Source organism: Schistocerca cancellata, chromosome 5 (assembly GCF_023864275.1).
Source record: "Schistocerca cancellata isolate TAMUIC-IGC-003103 chromosome 5, iqSchCanc2.1, whole genome shotgun sequence".
NCBI lineage: Eukaryota > Metazoa > Arthropoda > Insecta > Orthoptera > Acrididae > Schistocerca > Schistocerca cancellata.
In genome coordinates, this window is record NC_064630.1 from 829,685,753 (window position 1) to 829,705,640 (window position 19,888).

Consider the following 19,888-nt stretch of genomic DNA (forward strand, 5'->3'; position numbering starts at 1 on the left):
GTCCTCTAGCAGTATCCTAGGCTTCCTCCAGATCAAAAAGCAAGGCCCCGTCTAGTATTTCTACAGAAAACCGTTCGTGACATGGATTGACAAAGTGAGAAGATGGTCAACCCAGAGTGGCGCGCCCGAAATCCACACTGTGCTGTGGTTAGTAGATTCTCAAATTCCATCCATCATACCACCCAGCCACGCGTCATATGTTCCATCACCTTGCAAACACAGCTCGTGAGAGAAATCAGTCAGTAGCTAGAAGGAAGGTGCTTGTCCTTACTTGGCTTAGCTATGAGTATGACAATTACTTCGCGCCAGATTCTACAAATCCTGCCATATGTATAAACGCGACTGTACGTATGAAGGATAAATTGCTTGCCTGCAATAGAAAGGTGCTGCAACATCTTAGGTGAACATCTTCTGGCGCTAGGGCGGAAGATCAGGATGAAGTGATAATAAAGACGGCATTGCAAAATTCGTGATTCTGGGAGGTGGTGGGTGGAGCTCGAAATCCCCGTAATCTGGTACGGACATGCCAGAAATTGGGGAATGAACCTTGGTCCCAGAGAGCAGACAGAAGTTGCCTCTACATGACGAAAGAGGAAGGAAAACTGTTAAAATAAATAGTAAATTAAATACAAAAAATGCGACGACACTGTGCACTCCGTTGTTTATAACGAATACATTTCTTCAGCGTAGGATGACGGTTAAAAACGTGAAAAACATGTCTCTGCATGTGAATAGTGTTGCGGCATAACTCAGTCCACTCTCAGACGCTACATCTGATTCCAAGAACAGCCGCAATTCCTCCTTATTGGATTTAATGCCACAAACGTTCCGTTAGAGACGAGTCATAACAGGAATGGGAGGTGAGGAAGAAATATAGGGTAGTCACATCGGCAGCTGCCGAGTTTCAGCCTTTGAAGACTCATAGGTACAGGGTGCAGAGACTGGAGGAACCTGTTCCATGAAATATACAGAAGTGTCACCGTTCTCCCTGGGTCTGTCTGCCGATTTCAGAGCAGAAAAGTGGTAGGCAGTGCACATGAGCGAAAATGGAGAGCAACCAGGTGAGGGTATCACGCAGTGACACGGTTGAAGAGAATCTCCGAGTATGGGAAGGAGAAGACTGTTTGCCTTTTCTTGCTTTCTTACAGACTTTACAGTTGGCAGACGAAGACTGAGATGTTTGTTGTCTCAAGAGACCTAAAGAGTCTTCATGGAGTGTTCCTTTTGTCCTTTCCAGCCTGCTGATTGTGAAGCAGGTGATTTCGCCTCTGGGAGTGAAGATCTGGTGGCTCATTGCAAAGCTGTAGGAGAAGGAGACGGGGATGCTACCATGATATTGTGCGATTTCACAACTCTATTACTGAACTGGAGATCACAAGTCTGTGCGGCCCTGTCATTAGTGAAATGAGGTGTAGCAAGAACGATACTATAAGTGCCAGATGGCAAAATACAGGGTTTTTGACTAGCCAACAACTTGTGAGCAACAGGGCAAGATTCTTTTACCTTCACCTGCATGTCTTGGACGGCCCGCTGATCGAGATACTCGGAACATTCACGGGATGAAGCGGCATGGTCATCATTATAACTGATACAGCGGGGAGGAGAAGGTGGGCATCCCCACCACAAGTAACGCATGTGGTCGTGTTCTTACAGGACATGTGAATGTGGTTGCAGAATCGCATTAGGTTTAGAATTTACGGCCGTACAGTGATGATTCAGTAACCTGCTATGATCTTCGATGGATGCATGTGTATAGGCAGTAAGGTTGCATCAACCTTTTTCTGTATCTAATGGACTGCAGTGAGGATCTGATCAGAGAGATAAGTTTGGATTTCTACCTCGGTCAGACCATCGAGCAGCCGAGTGTAAATAACACCACATGAAAAATTTAGCGTTTAATGGGTTTCGACATAAACAGGATAGCAACGGAGGAGCGAAGCTGTAAGCAGTTGTTGGGTTTGAGAATCACAATTGGTCTCTAGAAGAAAGTCCCATTACATAAGCTAGAGGAGGATTTCACAGCGCCTGCAACTGCATCAACACCTTTCTAAATAATAAACGGATTACCCATTGCAAACGGCTGACCTTCTTCGATATGTGATACCACCAGGAACCGAGATGCAGGTGGAGAAACGAGATGCAGGCGGGAGATTCCTTGAATCTTTAGCCTCTTTCCGTTTACGTTCAGTAGAAGTAGAATGAGATGGTGATTGGCTCATTGCGAAAAAATCCCCTGTGATAGCCAGCGTCTACACTGGCACACTCCTTCCAACTGGGGCTCCCCTCAGAGGGGGCTTACCCACCTTTGGTGGCTGTTGACACCTCAGGTGACAGCTCCCGAACTCCTGACAGAGGGACAAATTGGTAATTGGGAAGGTAACAGCTCAGGCGATCACCTCTCCCTGGCCTCTACCAGGCGGCACACGCGAACGCTACCTGTCGAAAAGCGGCTCGGAATTACGCATTATGCAGTCACGTGTTAGCGTCCAATACGTGTGCTCACCTTCAGGAGCGCACAGGACGAAGAAGAAACAAAGAGAAACCTCAAACTCCGGAGGCGAGGGACTGCAACAGACATTCCCGGGAATATCCGAGACATGTTCCCCAATGGGGGAAGGGGGTGAGGGGAGAAAAGAAATAGAAGGAGAGTAGACGTGCAGCACAGAAAAGGAAGAGGTGCTGCAAATGCTGGGACCGCATGGTAGCCAAGCACAAATTCACCAAAGAGTGGTGAGCTCGGGGAGGGGAGTGGAGGGGGTGGCTCACTAGTTCCTCCACCTGTTCACACCACACCAGTTACTTCTCAGTATTTTCTTAGAACCATGGGAGTTTTGTGAATTAATCCTAAATGATGAGCAATAATATCGATATCATTTCGTAGAAGATAGCTTATGTGTCGTTTTCAGTTTCTCCAATGAAATGTACTACCTGCAAGAAATTTGCTCTTATTTGTTTTCAACTTATTTGTAGAATGTCAAACGCAGCGGATATGAACAGAAGAAAACGAAAAAAATTTTGATTCCTAGTCTACTCATGACAGACTGAAAGACCGTTGCGAAAGAGTCCCAGTTTCCAAATGTATCGTTGTAGTAAGCATAATCACTAGGAGGTTACTAGTGACGTTAGCAGTATCACTATGTAACAAATGTCTGGTGACTCGAACACTTAACAGAAATCTATAGATGGAATGCTCTGCACTCCTAACAGGGCACTAGTTGAGGACTGCGCACTTGGATATAGAATTCGTGCTTGCACCATAATAATTTATTATAATGTCGTCAACTATGCAGTAACAGCAGACTCCCACGATGTACAGATGAACTGAACGAGGGGCGCAGCACGTGGAAGGACGGCCTCGGCAGCGGCCTCTGGTTCGAAGGCAAGAGCGGCCGTCTGGAGGTCCCCATCGAGCAGGCGAGGATCGAGAGCGGCACGCCGTACACCGAGCAGGCGTGCATCCCCACCATGGGTGAGTGCCTCAGCTGGCATTTTCAAGTATTTTGCAATTACAGACTGCAAACAGCTAAAAGTTATAGATAAGTGGGAAAGTGTGTTCATGTGTGAAGATAGAGAGAGAGGGAGAGAGAGCAAAAGCTACAAGAGCTTGCGTTGCAGGCTGCGTATCTAACGGCTTACAGGCACAGAAAAATGTGATTTTCAGTACTTCACGTAATTTCTTATAATCAGACGTTAAAGGTATAACGTTATAAGTCAAATATTACAGTCCATACATCATGACGCAACGTAACTCATGTTCTGGAGATTACCCAAACTGTATTCAGCCAGCATCTGAGAATGAGGACTCTTAGCGACTTCCAGTAAATTTTATACATAATTTCAAAACTTTTCGAAACTTTACGTCCCGCCCCCCTCTCTCCCCGACCAATCCGCTGCGAGAAAAGAAGGGCAAAAGGATTATCGCCCACTACATTTTTGCTGTTCATGCAGTAGAAAATTTGATTTTCAGTACTTCACTTCGTGGAGAGCTGATCAAACCAGTCTCAGGACTGAAGACAACAACAACAACAACAACAACAACAACATGCAGTAGAACTCCAGCATCAGTTATGGCCTATGAATTTATCACTACTGACTATTTGCACCACATTTTGCAGACACTATTCACATATACCATTGAATATATCCGCAAAGTTAATGCCGGATCGCTATAATTAGAGCGTAACTTCTAACGGAGGTCCGGTGTGGGCTGCAATTAACATATTGCAGTCAAACGTGGTAGAGGTGCTACTCCGTTCATGCGGAACCACTTTGTGCTGGAAAACAAATTAGTTGCAGTTGTGGACACCAGGTGCAAATCTGGCACTTTACACTGTCTGTATAACGGTAAGACATCCAAGCTATCACTTGACAAACCGTAACTTGGACGAGCAGTATGGCTATCGAGAAGAAAGACGCTGCGCTGTCATTGAAGCTGTTGTATGTGAAAGGCAGCAATTACAGCGATGCAATGAGAGAGCACTGCCGACTGAATAGCCTGCAGAGAGACCTGATGTCATTAACTGGTTTAAAGAATATGACGATGAAATTCGAAACCACAGGTGAGCTTGGTGTGGCACCTGGAAGAGGAAGGCGTTCCACCCCCAATGGAAGTTATTGATGAGCTCGTTGTTGCTGCAACTGACCATGCAGCACTTGTCCGAGTAGTACATGCAGTGTCACGAGAGCTGTCCATCCCACGGTCAACAATAGGGGAAGTTTTGCGGTCTATTTTACACTGGCATCCGCACACGATCCAGACGGCGCAGCAACTGAAACCTCATGATCGTAGCAACGGTCTGAATTTGCTCTTCGATTTCTGCCGTGGATCAGAGTTGATGGAATACAGCCTGGCAATATTCTACGGGGTGACGAGGCTCATATTACACAACAGGGTGCAGTGAATACACAGAACTGCCAAATTTGAGGTACTGTTAAACCGTGGACAAAGAACAACTGACTCGCCGTATGTGATTGTGTATGTGGATTCCCAACTGCTTTACTGTCGATCCATTCTTGGTACAGGAGACTACACCCAGAGAGCCTGACATATACACCATGACATCTGCACGTTATCGAGACCGCCTGGTACTGCACGTGATTCCTGTTTTGGAAGAGCGCAGCTGTGTGGAAACCCCTGTCTTCATGCAAGATGGGGCACCTCATGTCAATTGCCCAGTGTAAGATCTGCTTCAAGCTATCTCCCACGCACATCCTGTCTCCAGAGGTTTTCTAGATGCATGGCCTGCGAGATCACCTGATCTGTATCCCTGTGCCGTTTTGCTCTGGGGTATCTAAAAGAAAGCGTATACCAGTGATACGTTCGCTGTCTACCTGATCTGAAGTACAACACTCAGAAAGGCGTTGCTCAGAGCCCACCAGAACTGCAACGAGCAACTGTTGATCACGTCGTTTCACACAAACAGCATCTCGTCGAAGCCTCCGGTGCTTACATCGAACAAATTGTGTAAGCGCCACTTAATCATATCAACATTATGCCTTACTCACTTGTCTGACCTCAACTGACCGTGTCCCGTTCCTTATCCGTTACACATGCAAACATTTATATGTGTCTTTCTTGCATTCGCAGGCCAGATTTGCACATGTTGGCCAAAACTGAAAATAATTTTGTTTCCCAGCATAAATCTGTTCCACAGTAACTCATTACAATATCTACCAAGTTTCGCTGCCATACGATAATGGTCGATGGGATACAAGTCAGGGGCCGCTGTAGAAGTCTGGGGGCAGGCTGAAGTGCAACGCCTCATCCATCATGCCGAAGGATGCCCGAGCAGTGGATCGAGGCGGCAGATTCGCAATGATGGCCGCTTTCGACTAGACTGTCATTGTTTTGGTTATTCATTTGTTTCTTTTTGAGAAAAAAGCTAGTTTTCATTTTCGTAAGACCTTTTCTTTCGTTCCCCGCTCACCTTGAAAGTAAGCCCACAAACCTTCATAGATCTCCAAGTGGTGCGAAACTTTTTTTTCCATACTGTATAAATGTTCCAGCTGAAGGTCACAGGTGCTCCTAAGCCTGTTCGTAAATTATGCTGTTGCAATGCCGTAAAATTGTAGCTGGAGAGTGTGCAGAGGACGGCCGCCTGGTGCAGCAACTCATATTACATAAATAATTGTAACGTATTGTGCATGATTCCGAGATGGAAACACTTCCCTGGATAGTTGGGATCAACAACCCTATGGGAAGTCCAGTAGTTGAACAACCTACACTGGAACAAACAGGCTTACGCCTCGAAATAGAGACCGCAGTCCAATACTCACTGCTCTAGACATTATATCTCGTGGGATGATCAAAGGAAGGTGTTGATGTGCTGCATTACATGTGTACAAGAATGTGGGAAACAGCGAAGTGGCCAGAAGACTGGTCAAAGTCTCTCTTTATCCCCATACACAAGAAAAGGTCAATAAGAAACTTCTCCAACTACCAAAGTATTGCTCTCATATCCCACGCAAGCGAAATTTTGCCCTAAATGTTGAACCTGCGTTTGACGCCATACAGTCAGCCATGCATATCCAAAGAACAAGCAGATTTTGTTGAAGTAAAACGGAACTCGCGGATAGATTTTCAACGTACGAGAAAAAATCGACAAATCGCCGGAGTTTGTCTGCATCTGTTTGCTTGACTGTAGGGAAGCGTCTGTCTGAATAAAGTTGTGGCAGCTGCTTACAGACTTTGTTGTCCCACCGCACTCGACAGCGCGGATCAGAATTCTATACTATAACCACTTCGTAGCTGTGAAGACAAGTGCTGCTACGTCTGATTACTTCAGTGTACCAAAGGTGTGAGACTGTATTGTGTTGTTACCTCCCCACTGTGCAACGTCCATGCAGAACACTTCATTAGTAAGGCTCTTGATGGTTGGACTACAGACTCTCAACCTGCGGAAGAACTCTTAACAAACTTCGATTGGCCGACGACACTGTGCTTTCAGCTGACAGCGAAGACAAACTTGCTGAGCTGCTAACAAAAGTAAACGACATTAGTCTATCATATGGATTGGACCTCAATCTCAGCAAGTTCAAATTGTGGCAATTGTTCGAGGAGCACAGAATGGACTCGTACTAACGTCAAAGGAAGTGGAAATCATACGTTCTTCCTTCTATCTCCAGTCAACCATGTCCGAGATAGGAAGCTGTGAAGATAAGATAAGAAGAGATCTCGCGCTAGGGCGAGTTTCTACGAAGAAACTCACCGACATCGGACAGAAGAGAGTGCTAACAGACACCAAAGAGGTCTGGATTATTGAAACACTTGTGTTTTCTGTTATGGCTGCGAAGCGTGGACCCTTAAGGCCAGAGATAGGTAGCGTATTGATGCACTTGAGCTTCGTTGCTGGGGCAGAATGCTGTGCATAAAATGCATAGAAATAAGAGAGTATGTATCCGTTATTGAGCAACTCATTATCTTCAGGTACCTTTCTTCTGGTGGAGAAAACCTACGAAAAATAATCACGGAGAGGAAGGTGAAGGCAAGAGACCGATGTGAAGAGAAGCGTGCACGTGGTTGGATCAAATCAAGTAGATCTTCGACCTACCCGTTCAGTAGCTACTAAGAGAAGATGTAAAGTATCCAGGCTGAAAAGACGTGGTTCGTCGGGTCACGACGCTGGGCAATGGACACAGCGACTTGTGATAACGATTCCATATGGTTAGTCGGAAGGATCCATAGCTCTTCTATTACATTATTGGAGATAAATAACTGGAAACAACAAACATTTTAAAATAATTAATAGTATCCGCGTGGAACGACATCGTAATTGGACTGCAGCGACGGTGGCAGTGAAACGACGTTGGCGTAGGGTAGCTGGCAGTGGTCTACCTGAGGCGGCTGACGAAAAGGCGTCGTTCCGGTGCAGCCGCTGTGGTCTCCGTCCTGTTATCCATCGAAGGAGAAGGTGTAAGAGCTCTGTTTTTCTAGGGTACGCTGTTTGTTGCTTGTGAAAGCGTTACCTATTTTTTTTTTTTTTTTTAGTACAAGTTTGAAGTAAATTACTTGAAGTTTCTACAGACAAAAACATCAGAGAGCTGGGAAACATAAAAGAAAAAGGAACGCTGTGAAACAAATAGTGCGCAAAGCACACCAAGTATCGTGCCATTCGAGCGACAGTATGTGGTATCCACTTGGTCGGAGCTAAACGTCAAAAGTATCAGGTAACCAAACATGGATTTCTAAGGATCCGGGCTGCATGTTATGAAATCAAGAACTCACAGTACCTTTAAGTGGAACCCCCTTTTATGCCATGCGGAACATACAGGAGTGGCTTACGCCGGTGTCAGATACACATCCAGCGAAGGACGGGACGATACAGTGACGATTTGCACACACAGAGGCAGAAACACCACGAAGCTAATAACTCCCAACAACAGCGACGCCGAGGCGAAGCCGTTATGTAAGCAACGACCTCCTCGCTCGGCGCTCAAGGCAGAATTATAACCTCCAGGCCATCAGGCCAACATACTGATAGCTAGTTCACGTGTAGGTTTTGATTAGCGAGTATCAAAATACACTGAGGACCTAAGGAAACTGATACACCTGCCTAATATCGTACAGAGCCCCCGCGAGCACCAAAAGTGCCGCAACTCGACGTGGCATTGAGTCGACTAAAGTCTGAAGTAGTGCTGGAGGGAACTGACACCATGAATCCTGCAGGGCTGCCCATAAACCTGTAAGAGTACGAGGCGTGGAGATCTCTTCTGAACAGCACGTTGGAAGTCATCCAAGATATGCTCGATAGTGTTCATTTGGTGGCCAGCGGAAGTGTTTAAACTCAGAAGAGTGTTCCTGCAGCCACCCTGCAGTAATTCTGGTCTTGTGGGATGTCGCATTGTTCTTCTGGAATTGCCCAAGACCATCGGAATGCACAGTTGACATGAGTGGATGCAGGTGATCAGACAGGACGCTTACGTACGTATCACTTGTCAGAGTCATACCTAAACGCATCAGGGGTCGCAGATCACTCCAGCTGCACACGCCGCACACCATTACAGAGCCCCTACCAGCTTGAACAGTACCCACTGACATGCAGGGTCCGTCGATTCACGAAGTTGTCTCCATACCCGTACATGTTCGTCCGCTCGATACGATTTCAGACGACACTCGTCCACCCGAGCAACATGTTTCCAGTCATCAACAGTCCAATGCCGGTGTTGGCGGACCAGGCAAGGCGTAAAGCTTCGTGTCGTGTAATCATGAGGGGTTCACGAATGGGCCTTCGGCTCCGAATGCTCATATCGATGATTTTTCCTGAATTATTCGCACGCTGACACTTGTTGATGGCCCAGCATTGAAATCTGAAGCAATTTCTGGAAGATTTGCTCTTCTGTCACGTTGAACGATTCTCTTTAGTCGTCGTTGGCCCCGTTCTTGCAGGATCTTTTTCCGGCCGCAGCGATGTCGGAGATTTGATGTTTTACCGGATTCCTGATATTCATGGTACACTCGTGAAATGGTTGTACGGGAAAATGCCCACTTCATACCTGTCTAGGAGATGCTGCGTACCATCGCTCGTGCGCCGACTGTAACACGACGTTGAAACTCACTTAAATCTTGATAACCTACCATTGTAGCAGCAGTAACCGATCCAATAACTGCGCCAGAAGCTTGCCATATGTACGGGTTGCCGTCCGCAGAGCCGTATTCTGCCTGTTTTACATCTCTCTGTATTTCAGTACTCATGCCTATACCAGTTTATTTGGCGCTTCCGTGTATGTGACATTTATGGCCGTATCTTTTTACTGCATTGGCTTAGGAGTTTTCATTATTTATACCGGCAAGGGACCATAGACAATAGTTGTTGTTGTTGTGGTCTTCAGTCCTGAGACTGGTTTGATGCAGCTCTCCATGCTACTCTATCCTGTGCAAGCTTCTTCATCTCCCAATACCTACTGCAGCCTACATCCTTCTGAATCTGCTTAGTGTATTCATCTCTTGGTCTCCCTCTACGATTTTTACCCTCCACGATGCCCTCCAATGCTAAACTTGTGATCCCTTGATGCCTCAGAACATGTCTTACCAACCGATCCCTTCTTCTAGTCAAGTTGTGCCACAAACTCCTCTTCTCCCCAATTCTATTCTAATAGTTTTTGACATAAATTTGAACTTAATTCCTTCACCCGTTCCTGGAAAATACCGTCTTAGCAGTCGGACAAAAAGACAGACTCACAGACGGATATCAAAGTGATCGTATAAGAGTTCCGCTTCTACTGACTGAGGTAAGGAAACCTAGAAACTAATAATTGCTGACTAAACCGCTCGCCAGAAAAAAAGTGTTTTTTTTTTTTTTTTTGTCTGCAAATTATCTTCAACTTTGCAGGCTATATTTCCGTATTCATTGAAAAGTTGTGTAATAATTTTAGTAATTAGAATTTATTATTGCAGAGAAACGTGGTCTTCTAGAATGGGGAGTGACTTTCTTAAATTATTCTTCATAGCCTACGCTTAATGGGATCTCATTTTTTGAAGGTGATTAGGCCAATATCGAATTGAAAACTCACTTACACTCCTGGTCCAGTAAACTGAATCTTCATGATTTCACTCTGCACCACTGGTACTCAGTATCCTCTGTCATCTGTAATTCCATTCAAATCATGATCTTTACGTTTCTCGAACGATGTAAGTGCAGATTACAGGTGATGAATTGTTATTCCCGCATTACGTAAGGAAAGCTTCCTCGCGTCCACAGGCACGCACTACTACTACAACATGACGGAGACGTCGGACTGCTCGCAGTTCTTCCCCTACTTCCTGCTGGTGGACGGCCGCTCCGGGAAGCTGCACGGCGTCGGCTTTCAGACGTACGGCAAGGCCAGCAAGAAGAGCAGGAACTGGTTCGAGGCCATCCCCACTGCTGCCATCAAGGTATGTGCAGCAGTCCCGTGTGCGACTGTCACTAAAAACACACTAACGTGCTGGCTCTATCTGACTCCCATAGCATCCGGCTAATTCACACCTTCATAACTATATTCGCCCGCTGGAATTGGCATTGTAAATATGCTAACGACATTTTTTTTCTATTCACCAGTTCTGAAAGATTCGTAGTCCGTAGGTTGTGGTTCGTATTTGTGCACACTGTTCCAGTTTTCATTAATTTATTTGTCCATTGAGTTATTTATTCATGTATTAAAATTTGGGATATCGTACGTTTTTAAGAATGAATTAAATTACTGTTAGTAGTGTGTTGTTTATTTTGATAAACACTATGAAGAACATAAATTTAGTTTGCAACTGAGATGGCAAAATAAACGATAAACTTGAAACATCAATAAAATTGCGAAATTTATCGTGAGGAATATGCATTGCAACTAAAATTCGAAGTATAAAAGGTAGACGAATTTGTTTTTAATATCAGCGACTTGCCACATTACGAAAGGAAATACCTATCTCTGCTAGATGCTTATCATTTTCGGAGATTTTTCGAATCGGTTGTAGTCTTCAGTTGCCTGACGTCTGTCCTAAACCCACTACAATTTATTACGTGTACAAATCAGTTGAATTTCATCGACTGATGGGATCACAGCGAATAATTAAATACTTCGAAGATATTTCATTACGTTTGTGATACAGTTGATTGAACTTCCTGTGGCTGAATTATGTCACACAACTTATTACTTTCATCGCTTATTAGTTATTTCGTCTTGTCCATACGTATGCCATCGACCTTTAAAATGATGAACTCATTGTTTCTTTCGTGGGATTACAACTTCTTTCAGCGGATTTATCATTTATTTTGTCTTCAAAAGTTTAAATTTCTAGGGGTCTTTCAGCGTTTCGTAGATTCTGATGCTGCATTATGATTTACTCTCTTAGATGTGTCCTCGAAGATTGTTATCCAAATGGTTCAAATGGCTCTGAGCACTATGGGACTTAACATCTGAGGTCATCAGTCCCCTAAAACTTAGAATTACTTTAAACCTAACTGGCGTAAGGATATCACACACATCCATGCCCGAGGCAGGATTCGAGCCTGCGACCGTAGCGGTCGCGCGGTTCCAGGCTGAAGTGCCTAGAACCGATCGGCAAGATTGTTATTCCAGCTAATGTGAAATCAGTTGGAGTTCCATCTTAATGTACGTCTTTCATCTGGCGTCCAATCATTTTTCACTCTGTCGTGCTAATTTCTACAAATTCCCTGCTGAATCTTAAGAAAGGCAGATAAAATTCTCTACGTCCATCAAAATTGTAGCTGCGAATTTAGGTGGAAATGGACACTTATTATTAATGTAAACGATGGTGTGAACCTTTCTGATACACTAGCCTCAATGACAGGATGACATATAAGGAAGCACTTTTAAGAAGTGGGGAGGAAAGAGTTTCTTAACTCTTTGAAACTGTCAAGAGTGTCTTCTCATAAACTGAAATTAAAGATTGGTGTTCCTGTCCTGTTAGTGAAAAATCTTGTTGCGATCATTTTGTGTAACGGTACATGGTTACAAATTACAAATCTGTACCAAAATATTGTTAGTGCTACTATAATTAGGAGAAAGTGTTTGCATTCCATTGATAAAGCCAACAGCAAATACTCAAAGGTACCAGTGTGCATTTAGAAAAAAATGTGTTTCTCTCATGGCGTGCTCACATCTATCCTGCTTACGTCCTTGCAAAAGGTGGCAAGACTAATAATCTTATTTATACAAATGTGTTAAGATCTTGAAATAAAAAACTGATAAGAAATAAAACTTTTTGTAGTTTTTTTAACTATGATTCGACGCACGGGCAAAAACTAAACTAAATAAGCGAACCCAGCCGCGGGTAACAGTATTACATTAAAAGTAGACTTTTTAAATAGTTTTATGAGCGACAGTATAATTTTTCTATTTATATACGATATAGCCTTTTATCTTTTTCTATTTTTTTGTCTCTGTGCTTGACGATGTATCCACGTGGACTGCATTGCGTTATGTCGCAGGTTCGAATCCCGCCTCGGGCATGGATGTGTGTGATGTCCATAGGTTAGTTAGGTTTAACTATTTCTAAGTTCTAGGGGACTGATGACCTCAAAAGTTAAGTCCCGTAGTGCTCAGAGCCATTTGAACCATTTGTAGCTGTATTTATACGGTATGTGCTCTGGCCGGAGGCAGTTCGCTCCGCGCTCTTGTATGTGTAAGTGCTGAATAAACCTTCGTTAAGTGAAGTTAGTGTTCGTCATTCATCTAATTACATTTTCTTCTACGTGACAATATTTTGCAGTATAGGAATTCTCTAATTACAATTTTATGAACAATTTTCACTGCTATGGTTGCGTTTACTCTATCAAGTACGTATTTTACAGTACTACTTTAAAAATATGTCCTCTCTCAACCCTATAATAGACCAGATGGAATAATCCTTTATAGATTCTATCGCAGGAAATGGTGGAACAGCTGAATTTCGGCAGCTCTAAAATAGGGACTCTCGGCGCCTTGGAATGCTCCCTACACACAGCAGATACACTACTCTTACGAAGCGACTAACACGTTTTTTAGATTATCTATGAATATGCATCATAAAATAGTTGGATGCTATTTTCTCGTTATTTCCTCTGGTATTTCGCATCAGCTGCCCTTTGGTTGAGAACCTCAACTACTACATAAGGTTATCATTTCACTGTTCGGTTCTTAACCAGTAAATTTCGTCTATAGAATTCTATTTTCATACTAAGATCATGTTATCGTTAGACCAATTTTCGATGCTGCTCCTCGAACTGTTTGAATCCATTTCAATACTCGTAAAGTCGATGACGTTGCTGTATAAATAAATGTAATGCAAGTTTCGCCATCGACTACACAGGTTTCACAAACCAGAGTAGATATCGGTACGCAAGCGACAGCTTCTGCTACCACATATGTTGCAAAAGGCCGCGCTTAAAACCTGGATTCCTCCGGGGCTCATACTTCGGTTTCTGCTAATCATATAAAGGCAGGGTGAAGCGTTTTGGATAGCTATTGCGCAAGGGCCCATTTGCATACCCAACGGAGGATCGTCTTAGTGTCACCATACTACAGTACAGCGTGAAAGTATGATATTACACAATTATCTCTCTTTAGATAAAAGGATCAAATCAGTTGGCTCTTTTTCCATTTGATGTGGTCTATGTTTAATCTTACGGGGCTTGTGAAGGCCCCTTTTGTTTATGAGCTGTTCCTTAGAAAACACGGAAAAAATTTTGTGTGTCCTTTTTGGTACCAGAATCGAGTTGCGGATTCGAACACGCCTATGCACAGCAAGTGGCAGAAATTTTTACAATATGTTCCTAAAATTCCAATCACAAACAATCTCGAAAATTTTATTAATATCTTTATCCGCTTCCGAGATAGAGACGTTTACAGTTACTCTAATTATATATGTAAAATACGCACGCAAAATCCGTTGTGAAGCGGGAACATAGTTTATAAAGTGACGTAGCACGCAGAAATACGCTGTAAAGTGTCTCCGTTAGCATCAGGAGGGCTCTGGGAACCCCACCACCCTGTAGTACAGAAACACACGCAAAATATTTGTGCACATAAAATCCGTTCTGAGATGCAAAATTAGCTTTGCGTTATTTAAATTTCACAATCGTGGTATATCAAAATCTTACTGATCCACAAAGTTTTGTCACATGAGTGACATGCCCTCCTGCGGAAGGGGAAATAAGGGAACGAGCGAAAAAGTACTCCTAAAAAAAGGCTAGTGTGCCCCTATTTTAAAAGATTGACCGATAAGTGGGTACCCGCTGCTTCACTGTATCTTTCTCACTATCTATTATACCTTTCTCAGCGCCTATATAAATTTTCCCAAAACTTATAGCATACGAATGTGTTCACGCTTTTTTTAGTTGAGAGAGCAAGAGAGAGCAGCAGTGGGAAGAAATAAAATAGATACTGGACGATAGTAGACTCTGGTCGTGTGTATAAAAGAGCGAAGGAAACAATGGCAGTGTGAGAGAAAGAAAGGGACACAGTATCAGTAGAACACAGTTGACAGTTACAGAACAGTGCTACGAAAAGAATGAAGGAGACAGTTCTAGCGGGAAAGGAATGAAGAAATGTAGAAAGTGGCAGTGGATGAGAGCTAGTGATAATAAGTGACATAATATCTGACAATAACAACGAGGAAGAGAGAAATAGTAACAGCAAGAAGCGACAGCACCAGTGGCGAGGAATAAATGAGATGGTAGCAATAAGAGAGGACAAGAGGGAAACAGTGCAGGTGAGAGGAGACTTTTCTACTTTTAGGAACGATCGTTTCACGGTAAAAATTTCACTCGCACTCGATAACAATGATGTACAGGGGACAATTTTTGAACTATATGACATAAAATCTATTTGCGTTAGGACGTTGAAACTGCACGGTTGGTAGCGGGGCATGGAGGAAATTTGTATGATGTGACGCCTACTTTCACTTGGATGGGTTCGCCAATAAGGAAAATTGGCGCATTTCGGGGACTGAGAATCGCATTCCACGATCGAGAAGTCTCTTCACCCGCAACGGGTGACAGTGTGGTGTACTATGTCCAGTCACGGGATAATCGGTGCGATATTCCTTGATGGCGAGGTGACTACCGAACGGTACGTGAGGGTTTTGGAAGACGATTTCACCTCCTTCATCCAAAGTGACCCTGATTTCGACAGGATGTGGTTCATGCAAGACGGAGCTCGACTCCATCGAAGCAGGACAGTGTTTGATATCCTGGAGGAGCACTTTGCAGACCACATCCTGGCTCTAGTGTACCCAGAGGCCGCTGGCACGAGCCTCGACAGGCCGTCGTGTTCTCCGGATCTGAACGCATGCGACTCCTTTTCGTGGGGCTATATTAAGGAGAAGGCGTACAGAACTGCTGAGCTGAAAATAGCCGTTCGGGACGTCATCGACAGCACCGATATTCCGACACTTCAGCGGATCATGCAGAATTCCGCTATTCGTCTTCGCCACATCATCGCAAATGATAGCAGGCATATGGAACACGTCATAATATAAATCCCAATATCTGTAGTGACGTTTACATGTTGAATAAATTGTGCACACACCGTATTTTGTAATTAAGCTACTGTTTTCTCATATAGTTCAATAATTGGCACCCTGCACTTGATGCAGTGCTCTTCAGTCCGCAGACAGTTTTGATACATCTCTCCCCGTTAGTGTACCGTACGCAAACCTCTTCGTGCGCGCATCACTGTTCCAATGTACATACACTTGAATGTGTTCTCTGGACTCAAACATTAGTCTTTTATACCGCCCTTCATAATCAAACCGAATATTCTTTGATGCATCAGGACTTGTCCTTTTAATCTGTCCCGTCACTCAGCCACTTTGTGCAGTGCAGTTTACCTCTCCTCAATTCGGTTCGACACCTCTTTCCTAGTAATCCGATTTACCCAGGTAAGTTTTTAAGTTACTGTGGCATGGAAAATAAGGTAGGTTAAAAAAATATACTGTACCTGTAGCATTTAAAGGGTTTTGTTAATAATTGTACTGCGAGTAATAATAAATACACTATGTGATGAAAAGTACCCGTACACGCCCATAACATATATATTAGGTGCATTGTGCTGCCGTCTGCTGCCAGTACTCCATATTAGCGACCTCAGTAGTCATTAGACGTCGTGAGAGAGCAGAATGGGGCGCTCCGCGGAACTCACGGACTTCGTACGTGGTCAGGAGATTGGGTGTCACTTGTGTCATACGCCTGTACGAGAGGTTTCCACACTCCTAAACATCCCTAGGCCCACTGTTTCCGATGTGATAGTGAAGTGGAAACGTGAACGGACATGTACAGCACAAAAGCGTACAGACCGCCCTCGTATGTTGACTGACAGAGACCGTCGACAGTTGAAGAGGGTCGTAATGTGTAATAGGCAGACATCTATCCAGACCATCACAGAGAAATTCCACACTGCTATGGGATCCACTGCAAGTACTATGTCAGTTAGGCGTGAGGTGAGAAAACGGATTTGATGGTCGAGCGGCTTCCCATACGCCACGCATCACGACGCATCGATTAGTGTAAGGAGCGTAAACAATGGACGATTAAACAGTGGAAACACGTTGTGTGGAGTGACGAAACACGGTACACAACGTGGCAATCGGATGGTAGGATGTGGGTACGGCGAATGCCCGGTGAACGTCATCTGCCAGCGTGTGTAGTATCAACAGTAAAAATCGGAGGCGGTGGTGTTATGGTGTGGTCGTGTTTTTCATGGAAGGGCCTTGCACCTCTTATTGTTTTGCGTGGCACTGTCACAGCACAGGCCTACATTGATGTTTTAAGCACCTTCTTGCTTCCCACTGTTGAAGAGTAGTTCGGTGATGGCGATCGCATCTTTCAACACGCTCGAGCACCTGTTCATAATGCACTACCTCAGGCGGAATGGTTACACGACAATAACATCCCTGTAATGGACTGGCTTACACAGATTCCTGAGCCGGCCGGTGTGCCCGTGCGGTTCTAGGCGCTTCAGTCTGGAACCGCGTGACCGCTATGGTCGCAGGTTCGAATCCTGCCTCGGGCATGGATGTGTGTGATGTCCCTAGGTAGTTAGTTTTAAGTAGTTCTAAGTTCTAGGGGACTGATGACCAAAGACGTTAAGTCCCATAGTGCTCAGAGCCATTTGAACCATTTGGAACCACAGATTCATGACCTGAATCCTACAGAACACCTTTGAGATGTTTTGGAACGCCGGCTTCGTGCCAGGCCTCACCGACCTCTCCTCAGCAGAGGACTCCCCAAGAAACCTTCCAGCACCTAAGCAGGGCTAAGGGAGGGCCAACATCACATTGAATTCCAGCATTACGGATGGAGTGCGCCACGAACTTGTAAGTCATTTTCAGCCACCAGTCTTGTTTGTTTGAAATCGCCATCTTCTATCATGGAAATTTCACAGGTAACTTGAGCATAGCTAGGGGCACCGTACAGGCTTTCTTTAACCAAAATTAGATGACCGAAAACAAAGTATCCTACCTGAAGGATTTATCCGTACTAATACTATAAATAGGAAAGTAACTCTGTTGCGCTTTCATGACAAATCGCCTGAACCTATTTCGATAAAATTTGGTATGGAGATAGATTGAACCCAAGGAAGAATAAAGGCTATTTTGGAAAGTGTGTAGTACGAGATACTAATTGATTTGAAGAGCATTACGTGAATTAGGGAGAAATATTTACTCTTTGAAAAACCTCTTTACTCTTTGACTTCACCATATTTGAGAAAATGCTATTATCGATTGATGTGTGCTACGTTAAGTCAATCGAAATAGTGAATACGATGCTTATACAGTCTTCAGTGTGTTTGATCCATACTTCCACACTATTTGTTACATAGTGCACATATTGTGCAGTGTAAAGTTACTCGAGTAGCACGACGTGCAGGTGCGCGCTCCTGCCAGTGCCCCTCTGTAGGCATTGCTCGGCAGTGGCAGTGGCACTGTGCACGCTGACAGCTCTGGAGGGGACGGAATGGGGAGCACATCACAGGCTATGCTCACCCTAACAGGCGGAGACGTGACGGCAGCTGATAATATTACACATGCAGTAGCGTACTTACCATCACTCATTGTGACAAAACTATTAATATGTCGTCACAGACTTGGACGAGAGCTAGTGAACAACAGATACTCGCGGTGTGGGGCCCTTCCCAGCCGTAGGGGGCTCAACATTCTCTCACGCCTTCATCTGGACCCCAACCTCGAACCCAGGTTCAGATTAGGGTCGACACTTGAGCTGAAGTATATACAATCTGCCGTGTGAAAGAGCAAACGAAGTCTTCTTTAATAACATATTATCCTCTGCACGTCAGCGGTCAGACTGAATGAAATGAAATAATGGAAAAAATGTTAGTTCTATAATGGAATAGTCATGCTTTCATGCAGACTGCATCAGAATCCACATTTTTTTATGTGCCCTCTAGTACAATGCTTTGTTGCAGCCGACTGTCCCACACTCTCCTGACTGCCTGGTGGACTGGGTCGACAAAGTGGGAGTCATCTCCTTGCACGTCTACTTCAAGGACAACGAGAAGAGCATCGGGTGTTGATACTGTACATCCTGAATAAAAGATACTGCAAAGTGCGTTCCAGTGCATGACATGTCAATATAGAATGAACAACGTGTTTCACAAGTGAGACAGAGTTTTTTTCCTGTGTGTGTGTGTGTGTGTGTGTGTGTGTGTACGTACAAGTGCTGAAATTGATACTGGAAACGATGAAGTAGTTAATACGAAATCAGCAGTCTTCTATAACGAATGTGAACAACTCTTGCAGGTTCAAAACTCAAATGAAATCAATGAAGTAAAGGAACAAGACATGGATTTATTGCCCCTACTAAGCCTCTGCAATTACAAACGGAACACACTCTACATCGTTGAAACGTGGAAGATGGAAGCGATTATGATCAATGAGAGAAAACATATCGCTACTAGTTATATGAAAATCATCGCTATCTACAGTTTTTATGAAATTTATTATAAGAGAATTTTGAGCTCTATTTCTTGCTCGCAGAAAATAACGAATTAAACTGAACATTTTTCAACACTCCAAGTCAACTATCAAACCACACACAATACACTTGCCTACTCTCTCTCTCTCTCTCTTTCTGTCACACAGAGAAATTGGGAATATGTCTTCACAAATTCAGATTTAGCGGGCGTCAATCGAAGATAAAATAATGAAATTAACGACTGACAACAACGCATCTGACACATATATTGCAGGGAAAAGAGCATGCAAGCCACAGCAACACCCACAATTGAAGGGCTTAATTGAATAGTGGTACACGTCTATTTTTGTTCATTTTGAGATACAGAGTCCTAAAGTTAAATGAGCACTGAAAAATCTGCAGTTGAGATACCAGAAATATTCAAGCATATGGCTTCTTGTGAGAGATCAACCTTTCTTTCTGTTTGTTTGGCTCATTAATTTCAC

General features: G+C 44.0%; 1 protein-coding gene across 1 annotated transcript in view; it reads left to right on the plus strand.

Moving 5' to 3' along the window:
• The window catches only part of LOC126188826 (uncharacterized), a 45,025-nt gene extending 25,765 nt beyond the window's left edge, over positions 1-19,260 (plus strand). The window contains exons 3-5 of the mRNA XM_049930439.1: positions 3,317-3,469; positions 10,698-10,873; positions 18,895-19,260. Of these exons, the coding sequence (XP_049786396.1) occupies positions 3,317-3,469; positions 10,698-10,873; positions 18,895-19,002 (437 nt within the window). The 3' untranslated portion in view covers positions 19,003-19,260. The remainder of the gene's footprint in view (positions 1-3,316; positions 3,470-10,697; positions 10,874-18,894) is intronic.
• The last annotated feature ends 628 nt before the right edge of the window (positions 19,261-19,888 follow it).